The sequence below is a fragment of the Cherax quadricarinatus genome, chromosome 41 (genome assembly GCF_038502225.1).
Source record: "Cherax quadricarinatus isolate ZL_2023a chromosome 41, ASM3850222v1, whole genome shotgun sequence".
Taxonomy (NCBI): Eukaryota; Metazoa; Arthropoda; class Malacostraca; order Decapoda; family Parastacidae; genus Cherax; species Cherax quadricarinatus.
The window spans coordinates 2,887,410-2,899,493 of record NC_091332.1 but is presented as its reverse complement, the minus strand read 5'-3'; the positions used below and the strand labels follow the sequence as shown (position 1 = coordinate 2,899,493).

General features: G+C 39.8%; 1 protein-coding gene across 3 annotated transcripts in view; it reads left to right on the top strand.

Moving 5' to 3' along the window:
* Positions 1-12,084, top strand: part of LOC128695860 (solute carrier family 12 member 9) — a 63,683-nt gene that overhangs the window by 37,651 nt on the left and 13,948 nt on the right. For all 3 annotated transcript variants that reach the window (XM_053786758.2, XM_053786756.2, XM_053786757.2), the window contains 3 exons: positions 1,287-1,487; positions 2,630-2,753; positions 3,633-3,803. In XM_053786758.2, the coding sequence (XP_053642733.1) occupies positions 1,287-1,487; positions 2,630-2,753; positions 3,633-3,803 (496 nt within the window). The remainder of the gene's footprint in view (positions 1-1,286; positions 1,488-2,629; positions 2,754-3,632; positions 3,804-12,084) is intronic.

The window sequence follows — 12,084 nt, the reverse complement described above, 5'->3', positions numbered from 1 at the left end:
TCATTAGCAAGACAGGCAATGGAAGATTTGTACGACCCTAGTTTTGATTTGATTTGATTTTAATAATGGAAGATTTATGAGGAAGTGATAGAGCACGGGCAGCTCTTTGTTGACTTTTGAGACATACTATATAAACTGGTAGGCTAACTGTGAAATGCAGTACAATGTAATTGGCTTTGCTGCCTACATCTGATGATGTGCTGCAAGCACTCATCAACCTAATTAACCAAACAGTCATCCTGGAGGCCTCATCGAAGTCCAAGCTATAAGGGGTGGATGATTTCTCAAACCATCATTGGGTAGACCAAGAGATAGTGCATAACACTAAGAGCAATGTATGTATTTGTATACTTAGGAACTAACAAAATCTTCTAAGGTGACTATCAGGTTCAGGCAGTTCAAACAAGGATAAGTCTTTCAACCTGACATTAGAAATGATAGAACATAAGAAAGGAGGAACACTGCAGCAGGCCTGTTGGCCCATACTAGGCAGGTCTTTTACAATCCATCCCACTAACAAAACAAGGAAACTTGTGCAAATACATAACAGAGTGAAAAGAAGTTATTCAGAATAATACTCATGTTAACCATACAAATCAATGTATCATAACACTGTTTCTCCACAAATTTTCCAGGCTCTCCGTTGGTCATATAACACATGTCTTACCCTTCAGAGGTGGTGCCTAGGGGTAAAGGTTTGTTTGGAAAGAGCTCTTGATCCAAGGAATTGGAGCTATCCCTTCTCTTTTGTGAATCAAACCAGATTACCTGATATAAAGGCCCTGCATACCCCCTATGGGTTTATCAATTCCCTTTGATTCTAAAAAGTCTTGAAAGCTAATTTTGTCAAACAGTTGAGGGAACATCAGCTTTTGTTTTTGATGTACATGGGAAATGCATGTCTCCATGTGCTTTGTGTGCAAAGTGATGCAGTATAATGTGCTCCCTGGCAAATCGTTTAATGTTGCTTATGCCTAATCCCTGTACGTGTACTGTATACATCTTTGTACTTCTACTGATTTATGAATATGTTAATAAAGTAAATGGAAATTTTGATGAGTAATCTGTATAAAAAGTGGAAAGTGATTGACTAAAGTAGTAAAGGACAAGAAGAATATTAATCTAAGTATATTTGACTGTGCTAAGAGGATTTGTGCAATTTACTTCAATGTATTTGTAACCTCTTAGATATGTAACTTTTAAAAAATCTAGTTTTTTGTGTATCTTGTTTAAAGAATATGTATCCAAGAGAGATTTGTTATATAATGTTATCACAACTCTTTCAGGGAGTCTTCTCCATTTAATGTCAGCAACTACCAAGCCACGTCACCTACGTCTGCATCGCCTTCCTTACTGGCTAGTGGATCGCCAGGCTCTGTAATTACCCCAGAAGAGTATATTGGAATGATTGCTGATGTCCTCAATTTAGGCAAGAATGTGTGTCTGTGCCGGCATTTCCACCAGATGGATAAAGCTGCTATTTTGAGGTATGTTATTGCATTAATGGTAAAACTAAAGTTGTCTTGTTACCCTAGAAGCATTACTTGTTTCATCAATTAGTATCATGTTTTGGGGGTAGTGAGGGGCTACATAAAAGTACACATATATTGTGTAACTAGAGTGCAAGAGGGAAAGAGTTCAATTGTACAACTTTTGATTGACTGACAAGAAATACTGCATAAAGTTGGTTTCTACAGTGTTATTATCTAACACCTTCCACTGTTTTACTACTGTGGTGGAATCATCTCTCCTTTCAATGCACTGGCCGTATCCTACTGAAGCAGGGTGGCCCAAAAAGAGAAACGAGAGTACTACAGTGGAATGTCTCCTATAATTTCTGTGACTGCTGGGTGTTCGAGTTCCAACTGCATCTCCTTATTCTAGCTCCTTCCCTGGTCATGGGTGTGTGTGTCTAAATATTTTATGTTGTGGGTTATTTTTTTATACTGTGATTATGTTGCATTTTGTTCTTGGTTCCTCTACAGAGATGAGCACTAAAAAGATGCAAACCTTTGAATTGCTGTAGAAAGATGCAAACCTTTGAACTGATGTAGAAAGATGCAAACCTTTGAATTGCTGTAGAAAGATGTAAACCTTTGAACTTTATAAACTTTCATTATGTTTGATTAGCTGAGGACTGCAAGCTGACACTATATTCTCCAGGATGAGTTGCACAAGTGGAGAAAAATTTCGAAAATTTTACTTAGGTTTACAAAAGCCATCCTTACATTTGCCAACCAAGCATGTACTGCTGCTGATATTCTTGTTGTGTATTTTAGGAAACAGGTTTGAAGTGTTATGATTATTTTCTTTTGTATGGGTGTGCCTCTGCAATATGGGGACTATGAGAGCATGTATTTAATTAGACGTATTCATTCTCTTCTCAAATCACAGAACAGGTGGGGTTCAAACCCTTGGTAAGCAAGCCCTAAAACACTGGCCTGCAAGTTTCAGGACTTGCTTGCCATAGGTTCAAACCCCATCTATTCCATGGTTTGTTTACAAGAGCGTTATTTCGATTTCTGGAGTCAATCTCTCATCTTTGGACTACAAAGATTTTAAAATTTTGATAACTGATTCATGATATTTAGGTTTATTATGTTTTACTTAAAGTGCATTTACTCTGCAGAAAGGACAACCGACAAAAGTTCTACATCGACGTTTGGCCAGTAGATTTTTTTAACCCTGACGAGTCGAATATATTTGGCACTACTTCACTCTTCTTGATGCAGCTGGCAACAATTTTAAATATGGTAAGTAAGGAGAGGTTTTTGCTATTTAATATTTAATGGGACATATAAACTGTCATATCTGTACACCTCTGGCAAGACAGTGTTAGTGTGAATGATGGTGAAAGTGTTTCTTTTTTGGATTACCCTGCCTTGGTGGGAGACAGCCAGTGTGTTTATTTCTTCTTTCTTGAGTCACCCTACCTAGGTGGGAGATGGCTGGGTTGTTAAAAAAAGAATGTATTAATTATTGCCACTTTTGTTATAATAGTACTCATTTTTTATAAGTTATTGTAGTGTTTTAACTCCCATGAATTGTGTATTTTTAAATTTTAAGGTTAAATTGTCATTACCTTCACCCTTCCATACAATTAAAGTAAGTATGGATTAAAATACACACTTTAATGCCAAGTCCATTATATTTCTAAATTTTAACCGCTTAATAACTTACCTACATCATAAAATTATTGGCAATAAGCAGCCACCACCCATAAAGGTACTGCTGTCTAGTCATGTAATCATGAAGCATTAGCCTGTTCAACATTTTGCACTGGCTGGATTGCTGGGGTTTTCTTTATGTATAACTGTACTTAGACTCATTAGAGTCACCCTTGGATATTTTACACAGGGTAACCTGTTAGCCAGACTTCAAGTCCTGGAGGTAAGACTTGAAGTCTGACAAATATCCCCACCTCTCCTTCAGTGCCTGCACACTGAAGGAGGGGTTGGGATATTTGCAGTTTTGAGAGGCATCTAAACTCTAGTATATGCTTGCCTCTGGCAAGACAATGATAGAGTGAATGATAATGAAAGTGATTCTTCTTTTCTGGGTCACCCTACCTCGGTGGGAGATGGCCAGTTTGTTAAAATAAAATTCCACTCGACAAAGATGTCTAATTTCAGGTATCATCATGGCGGAAAAGAACAATGTTAAGGGTGTTTCTGTGTGTGTCATCTAGAGATGCTGATCCAGAAGCCCAGAAGAAGCAGGTTAAACACATGTTACATGAACTTCGCATTAATGCAACCATTGTCCCTGTACCCTGGGACCATGTTGTTACTAACATTGCTCAGGTATGTAGTACAGTAACTGTTCATATGCAATTACACTCTGAATTATGTGTGGAGATGTTGTATTTGGGTTACTGTACCCTGTTGAGAAATGACTAATGTGGTTAAAAAATTATAAATTATTTATCAGTTGTTAGTTTTTCTTGATACCACTTAGGCATTTATGAAAAATATGAGAATGAATGTACCAGAGTAAAGTGGTACCTGCACTGTTACATGGGTTTGAAGCATGGGCTTTAAATCAAGGCTTACTGTAATAGTATGTACCTGGTGGTGAGAGATGTGTAAGAGTTTTGATTTTGAGTGGTGATGGACAGGAGTGGTGTTCTTTTGGAGTTCTTACCAATCCCTTTTTTAAGTGAAACAAAGCTGAAGGGGGTGGGAGAGTTTCAGTGGGGAGAAATAAATGGGATTAGGTCAGGGATTTCAAATAGAGTTAGAGCTAATGAAGGAGCAGCAATAATGCTGAAGGATAAGTTATGGCAGGAAATGAAGGAATATAAATGTATAAATTCAAGAAGTAAAATAAGGGTTGGATGTGAAAAGTGGGTTATAGTAAGTGTTTATGCACCTGGAGATGAGAGAAGTGTAGGGGAGAGAGAGATTTTGGGAAATGTTGAGTGAGTGCATGGGGAGTTTTGAACCTAGTGAGAGAGTACTTGTGGTTGGGGATCTTAGTGCTAAAGTGGGTAAAAATGTGGAGGGAGTAGTAGGTAAATTTGGGGTGCCAGGGGTAAATGAAAATGGGGAGCCTTTAATTGAGCTATGTGTAGAAAGAGGTTTGGTAATAAGTAATACATATTTTATGAAAAAGAGGATAAATAAGTATACAAGGTATGATAAAGCACATAATGAAAGGAGTTTGTCAGATTATGTATTGGTGGATGAAAGGTTGATGGGTAGGCTTCATGATGTATATGTTTATAGAGGGGCAATTGATATATTGGATTATTATTTAGTCGAAGCTACAGTTAGAGTAAGAGGTAGATGGGACAAGAGGAAAATGGCAACAGCAAGTAAGAGAAAGGTGAAAGTGTATAAACTAAGGGAGGAGGAAGTTAGGGTGAGATATAAGCCACTATTGGCAGAAAGGTGGGCTAGTGCAAATATGAGTAGTGGGGGGAGGGGGGTGGAAGTGGGTTGGAATAGTTTTGAAAAATGTCAGTATTAGAATGTGGGATAGAAGTTTGTGGTTATAGGAGGGTGGGTGCAGGAGGAAAGAGGAGTGATTGATGGAATGATGAAGTAAAGGGTGTGATAAAAGAGAAAAAGATAGCTTATGAGAGGTTTTTACAAAGCAGAAGTGTTATAAGAAGAGCAGAGTATATGGAGAGTAAAAGAAAGGTGAAGAGAGTGGTGAGAGAGTGCAAAAGGAGAGCAGATGATTGAGTGGGGGAGGCACTGTCAAGAAATTTTGCAGAAAATAAGAAAAAATTTTGGAGTGAGATAAACAAGTTAAGAAAACCTTGGGAACGAATATATTTGTCATTTAAAACAGAGTAGTGGAGTTAGTAGGTAGGGAGCTGGAGGTATTGGGTAGATGGTGAGAATATTTTGAGGAACTTTTAAATGTTGATGAAGAAAGGGAGGCAGTAATTTCATGCACTGGCCAGGGAGGTATAACATCCTTTAGGAGTGAAGAAGAGCAGGGTGCGAGTGTGGGGGAGATGTGTGAGGCATTACGTAGAATGAAAGGGGGTAAAGCAGCTAGAACTGAAGGGATCATGACAGAAATGTTAAAAGCAGGGGGGGGGGGGGATATAGTGTTGGAGTGGTTGGTATTTTTGTTTAATAAATGGATGAAAGAGGGAAAGGTACCTAGGGATTGGCGGAGAGCATGTATAGTCCCTTTATATAAAGGGAAGGGGGACAAAAGAGATTGTAAAATTTATAGAGGAATAAGCTTACTGAGTATACCAGGAAAAGTGTACGGTAGGGTTATAATTGAAAGAATTAGAGGAAAGACAGAATGTAGGATTGCGGATGAGCGAGGAGGTTTCAGAGTGGGTAGGGGATGTGTAGATCAAGTGTTTACATTGAAGCATATATGTGAACAGTATTTAGATAAAGGTAGGGAAGTTTTTATTGCATTTATGGATTTAGAAAAGGCATATGATAGAGTGGATGGGGAGCAATGTGGCAGATGTTGCAAGTGTATGGAATAGGTGGTAAGTTACTAAATGCTGTAAAGAGTTTTTATGAGGATAGTGAGGCTCAGGTTAGGGTGTGTAGAAGAGAGGGAGACTACTTCCCGGTAAAAGTAGGTCTTAGACAGGGATGTGTAATGTCACCATGGTTGTTTAATATATTTATAGATCGGGTTGTAAAAGAAGTAAATGCTAGGATGTTTGGGAGAGGGGTGGGATTAAATTATGGGGAATCAAATACAAAATGGGAATTGACACAGTTGCTTTTTGCTGATGATACTGTGCTTATGGGAGATTCTAAAGAAAAATTGCAAAGGTTAGTGGATGAGTTTGGGAGTGTGTGTAAAGGTAGAAAGTTGAAAGTGAATATAGAAAAGAGTAAGGTGATCAGGGTATCAAATGATTTAGATAAAGAAAAATTGGATATCAAATTGGGGAGGAGGAGTATGGAAGAAGTGAATGTTTTCAGATACAGTGGTCCCTCAATTATAGTCCTTAATCCGTTCCTGGAAGTGGGACTATTATCGAAATAGACGATTTTCAAATCAATTTTCCCCATAAGAAATAATGTAAATCCAATTAATTCGTTCCAGACACCCAGAAGTATCAACAACAATTTTTTTTTTTACCTAAAAGATAGATTTACATGCACAAAAGAATGAACATTCAACATGACAGTTACCTTTATTGAAGGCTGTTGTTGATGAATGGAAGACAGGGAGGAGGAGAGAGGGAAGAGAGGTTATTGTTTGGAAGGGGAATCCCCCTCCATAAGGACTCTAGGTCACTTCAGGGGTCACTTCCCTAGCATAAATATAGATTTACATGCAGAAAAAAAATGCCAAATAAATGTAAAGCACTAATAAAATGTATAAATGAACATTGGTAATAGGGGTAGTTGATGAATGGAACGGTCTGCCTAGTAGGGTGATCGAAGCTAAAACATTGAGTTGTTTCAAATTTAGGTTGGATAAATACACGAGTGAAAGGGGTTGGATTTGAGTCGGACTTGCACCTGAGCTTATTGCTTGGGTAGCATTTGTTCTGTTAGTGGGTTGGATTTGTGAAGGACCGGCCTAGTATGGGCCAGCAGGCCTACTGCAGTGTTCCTCCTTTCTTATGTTCTTATTGGAGACTTGTTTGTGTGAGGGAGGGATGGCAAATTTATTGTTGGAGAATATGACACTAATATCAACTCTACAGCTCATTTATCTATCACAATTCAACTAATATGACATAATAAACAATATTAATAACATAGAAACATGGAATATACTCTAGAATGAATAAAATAAGTCATTACGTATGTCACAAGAGGTGTTGTGTTGTGTTGTTGTTGGGTATATAAGGGCCACTGAGAGTAAGCTGTTAATAATGGTGGTGAAGCAGCAGCTGAGGCGGTGGTGTTTTCTGTAGCCCTATATAACTCCAACAACATTGGAGGAGTTGGTAGAATTGCTGAATCACTAAAGAAGGAGCCCTCTACCACCATCACTATGACCTTCTACCACTATTACAACTGTTACCACCATCACTGCTACCTTCTATCACCATCACTACCACCATCAACCACTATCACAACTGCTTCCACTCTACCACCACCACCTTTGTATTTTTCTACAAACTTTTTCATAAATTATATGTGTTTCTCACATTCTTTACCAAAGGGCTGGCACTAGAAGCTTTCTTTAGAGCCATGGTAGCTTATTTAGCACTTGCAAGCACTAAAATCAATGGAATATTATGAAATATTTCATAGGAGCATATGAGGGGACCGTTGCTCACTGGTAAACAATGGCACACTGGCTGGGAAGGCAGGCCTAGGCGGGTCAGAGCGTGAGTACCCATCCTGCACGAAGGACAATTAGCGAGTTAACGGACCATTTGCGAGCCAATGTTTAGACAAAATAACGGGACTATTTCCGAAATGGACGACTTTCAGGCCGGACGATTATTGAGGGACCACTGTACTTGGGAGTTGATGTGTCGGCAGATGGATTTATGAAGGATGAGGTTAATCATAGAATTGATGAGGGTAAAAAGGTGAGTGGTGTGTTGAGGTATATGTGGAGGCAAAAAACGTTATCTATGGAGGCAAAGAAGGGAATGTATAAAAGTATAGTAGCACCAACACTCTTATATGGGTGTGAAGCTTGGGTTGTGAATGCAGCAGCGAGGAGGCAGTTGGAGGCAGTGGAGATGTCCTATCTAAGGGCAATGTGTGGTGTAAATATTATGCAGAAAATTCGGAGTGTGGAAATTAGGAGAAGGTGTGGAGTTAATAAAGGTATTAGTCAGAGGGCTGAAGAGGGGTTGTTGAGGTGGTTTGGTCATTTAGAGAAAATGGATCAAAGTAGAATGACATCGAGAGCATTTAAATCTGTAGGGGAAGGAAGGCGGTGTAGGGGTCATCCTCGAAAAGTTTGGGAGGGTGGGGTAAGGGAGGTTTTGTGGGCAAGGGGCTTGGACTTCCAGCAGGCGTGCATGAGCGTGTTTGATAGGAGTGAATGGAGACGAATGGTATTTGGGACCTGACGAACTGTTGGAGTGTGAGCAGGGCAATATTTAGTGAAGGGATTCAGGGAAACCGGTTATTTTTATATAGCCGGACTTGAGTCCTGGAAATGGGAAGTACAGTGCCTGCACTCTAAAGGAGGGGTTTTGGGATATTAGCAGTTTGGAGGGATATGTTGTGTATCTTTATACATATATATGCTTCTAAACTGTTGTGTTCTGAGCACCTCTGCAAAAACAGTGATTATGTGTGAGTGAGGTGAAAGTGTTGAATGATGATGAAAGTATTTTCTTTTTGGGGATTTTCTTTCTTTTTGGGTCACCCTGCCTCAGTGATAGATGGGCAACTTGTTAAAAAAAAAAGTATGAAAGAGGGGAAGGTAAATAGGGATTGGCAGAGAGCATGTATAGTTCCTTTATATAATGGGAAGGGGGACAAAAGAGATTGTAAAAATTATAGGGGAAAAGTTTACTAATTTCTAGGTAGTAGGTTGGTAGACAGCAACTGCCCAGGGAGGTACTACTGTCCTGCCAAGTGAGTGTAAAACAGAAACCTGTAATTGTTTTACACGATGGTAGGATTGCTGGTGTCTTTTTTTCTGTCTCATAAATATGCAAGATTTCAGGTACATCTTGCTACTTCTTCTTACACTTAGGTCACACTACACATTCATGTACAAGCATATATATACATACTCCTCTGGGTTTTCTTCTATTTTCTTTCTTGTTCTTGTTTATTTCCTCTTATCTCCATGGGGAAGTGGAACAGAATTCTTCCTCCGTAAGCCATGCGTGTCGTAAGAGGCGACTAAAATGCCAGGAGCAAGGGGCTAGTAACCCCTTCTCGTGTCTATATTACTAAATTTGAAAGGAGAAACTTCGTTTTTCCTTTTGGGCCACCCCACCTTGGTGGAATACGGCTGGTACGTTGAAAGAAGAAGTTTACTAAGTATACCAGGAAAAGTGTATGGTAGGGTTATTATTGAGAGAATTAGAGGTAAGACAGAGAGTAGGATTGCAGATGAGCAAGGAGGCTTTAGAGTGGGTAGGGGATGTGTAAATCAAGTGTTTACATTGAAGCATATATGTGAACAGTATTTAGATAAAGGTAGGGAAGTTTTCATTGCATTTATGGGAGATTCTAAAGAAAAGTTGCAAAGGTTAGTGGACGAGTTTGGGAGGGTGTGTAAAGGTAGAAAGTTGCAAGTGAACATAGATAAGAGTAAGGTGATGAGGGTATCAAACGATTTAGGTAAAGAAAAACTGGATATGACATTGGAGAGAGGGAGTATGGAAGAAGTGAATGTTTTCAGATATTTGGGAGTTGACATGTCAGCAGATGGATTTATGAAGGATGAGGTTAACCATAGAATTGATGAAGGAAAAAAGGTGAGTGGTGCATTGAGGTATATGTGGAGACAAAAAAACATCATCTATGGAGGCAAAGAAGGGAATGTATGAATGTATAGTGGTACCATCACTTATATGGGTGTGAAGCTTGGGTTGTCATTGCTGCAGCGAGGAGGCAGTTGGAGGCAGTGGAGATGCCCTGTCTAAGGGCAGTGAGTGGTGTAAATATTATGCAGAGAATTTGGAGTGTGGAAATTAGGAGAAGGTGTGGAGTTAATAAAAGTATTAGTAAGAGGGCTGAAGAGGGGTTGTTGAGGTGGTTTGGTCATTTAGAGAGAATGGATCAAAGTAGAATGACATGGAGAGTGTCTAAATCTATTAGGGGAAGGAAAGCAGGGTAGGGGCTGTCCGAGAAAAGGTTGGAGGGAGGAGGTAAAGGAGGTTTTGTGGGCGAGGGGCTTGGACTTCCAGCAAGCGTGCATGAGCGTGTTAGATAGGAGTGAATGGAGACAAATGGTTTCTGGGACCTGACGAGCTGTTGGAGTGTGAGCAGGGTAATATTTAGTGAAGGGATTCAGGGAAACCGGTTATCTTTATGTAGATGGACTTGAGGACCGGAAATAGGAAGTACAATGCCTGCACTTTAAATGAGGGGTTTGGGATATTGGCAGTTTGGAGGGATTTTTTTTTTTTTTAACAAGTCGGCCATCTCCCACTGAGGCAGGGTGACCCAAAAAGAAAGAAAATCCCCAAAAAGAAAATACTTTCATCATCATTCAACACTTTCACCTCACTCACACATAATCACTGTTTTTGCAGAGGTGCTCAGAGCACAACAGTTTAGAAGCATATACGTATAAAGATACACAACATATCCCTCCAAACTGCAAATATCCCGAACCCCTCCTCTAGAGTGCAGGCATTGTACTTCCCATTTCCAGGACTCAAGTCTGGCTATGCAAAAATAACCGGTTTTCCTGAATCCCTTCACTAAATATTACCCTGCTCACACTCCAACAGCTCGTCAGGTCCCAAATACCATTCATCTCCATTCACTCCTATCTAACACGCTCATGCACACCTGTTATGTATCTTTATATATTCTTCTAAACTGTTGTATCTGGGTGCCTCTGCAAAAACTAATTATGTATGAGTGAGGTGTAAGTGTTGAATGATGATGAAAGTATTTTTTTTGGGGGGGATTTCCTTTCTCTTTGGGTCACCCTGCCTCAGTGGGAGACAGCCAACTTGTTGAAAAAAAAAATTAAGCACTTTTATCATTTTTTTTTTTCAACAAGTCGGCCGTCTCCCACCGAGGCAGGGTGACCCAAAAAAGAAAGAAAATCCCCAAAAAGAAAATGCTTTCATCATCATTCAACACTTTCACCACACTCACACATTATCACTGTTTTTGCAGAGGTGCTCAGAATACAACAGCTTAGAAGCATATACGTATAAAGATACACAACATATCCCTCCAAACTGCCAATATCCCAAACCCCTCCTTTAAAGTGCAGGCATTGTACTTCCCATTTCCAGGACTCAAGTCCGACTATATGAAAATAACCAGTTTCCCTGAATCCCTTCACTAAATATTACCCTGCTCACACTCCAACAGATTGTCAGGTCCCAAGTATCATTCGTCTCCATTCACTCCTATCTAACACGCTCACGCACGCTTGCTGGAAGTCCAAGCCCCTCGCCCACAAAACCTCCTTTACCCCCTCTCTCCAACCCTTTCGAGGACGACCCCTACCCCTCCTTCCTTCCCCTATAGATTTATATGCTTTCCATGTCATTCTACTTTGATCCATTCTCTCTAAATGACCAAACCACCTCAACAACCCCTCTTCTGCCCTCTGACTAATGCTTTTATTAACTCCACACCTTCTCCTAATTTCCACACTCCGAATTTTCTGCATAATATTTACACCACACATTGCCCTTAGACAGGACATCTCCACTGCCTCCAACCGTCTCCTCGCTGCTGCATTTACCACCCAAGCTTCACATCCATATAAGAGTGTTGGTACCACTATACTTTCATACATTCCCTTCTTTGCCTCCATAGATAGCGTTTTTTGACTCCACATATACCTCAACGCACCACTCACCCTTTTTCCCTCATCAATTCTATGATTAACCTCATCCTTCATAAATCCATCCGCCGACACGTCAACTCCCAAGTATCTGAAAACATTCACTTCTTCCATACTCCTCCTCCCCAATTTGTACCTATATTTCTATATAACTGTGTAAAGCAAAAACTACTT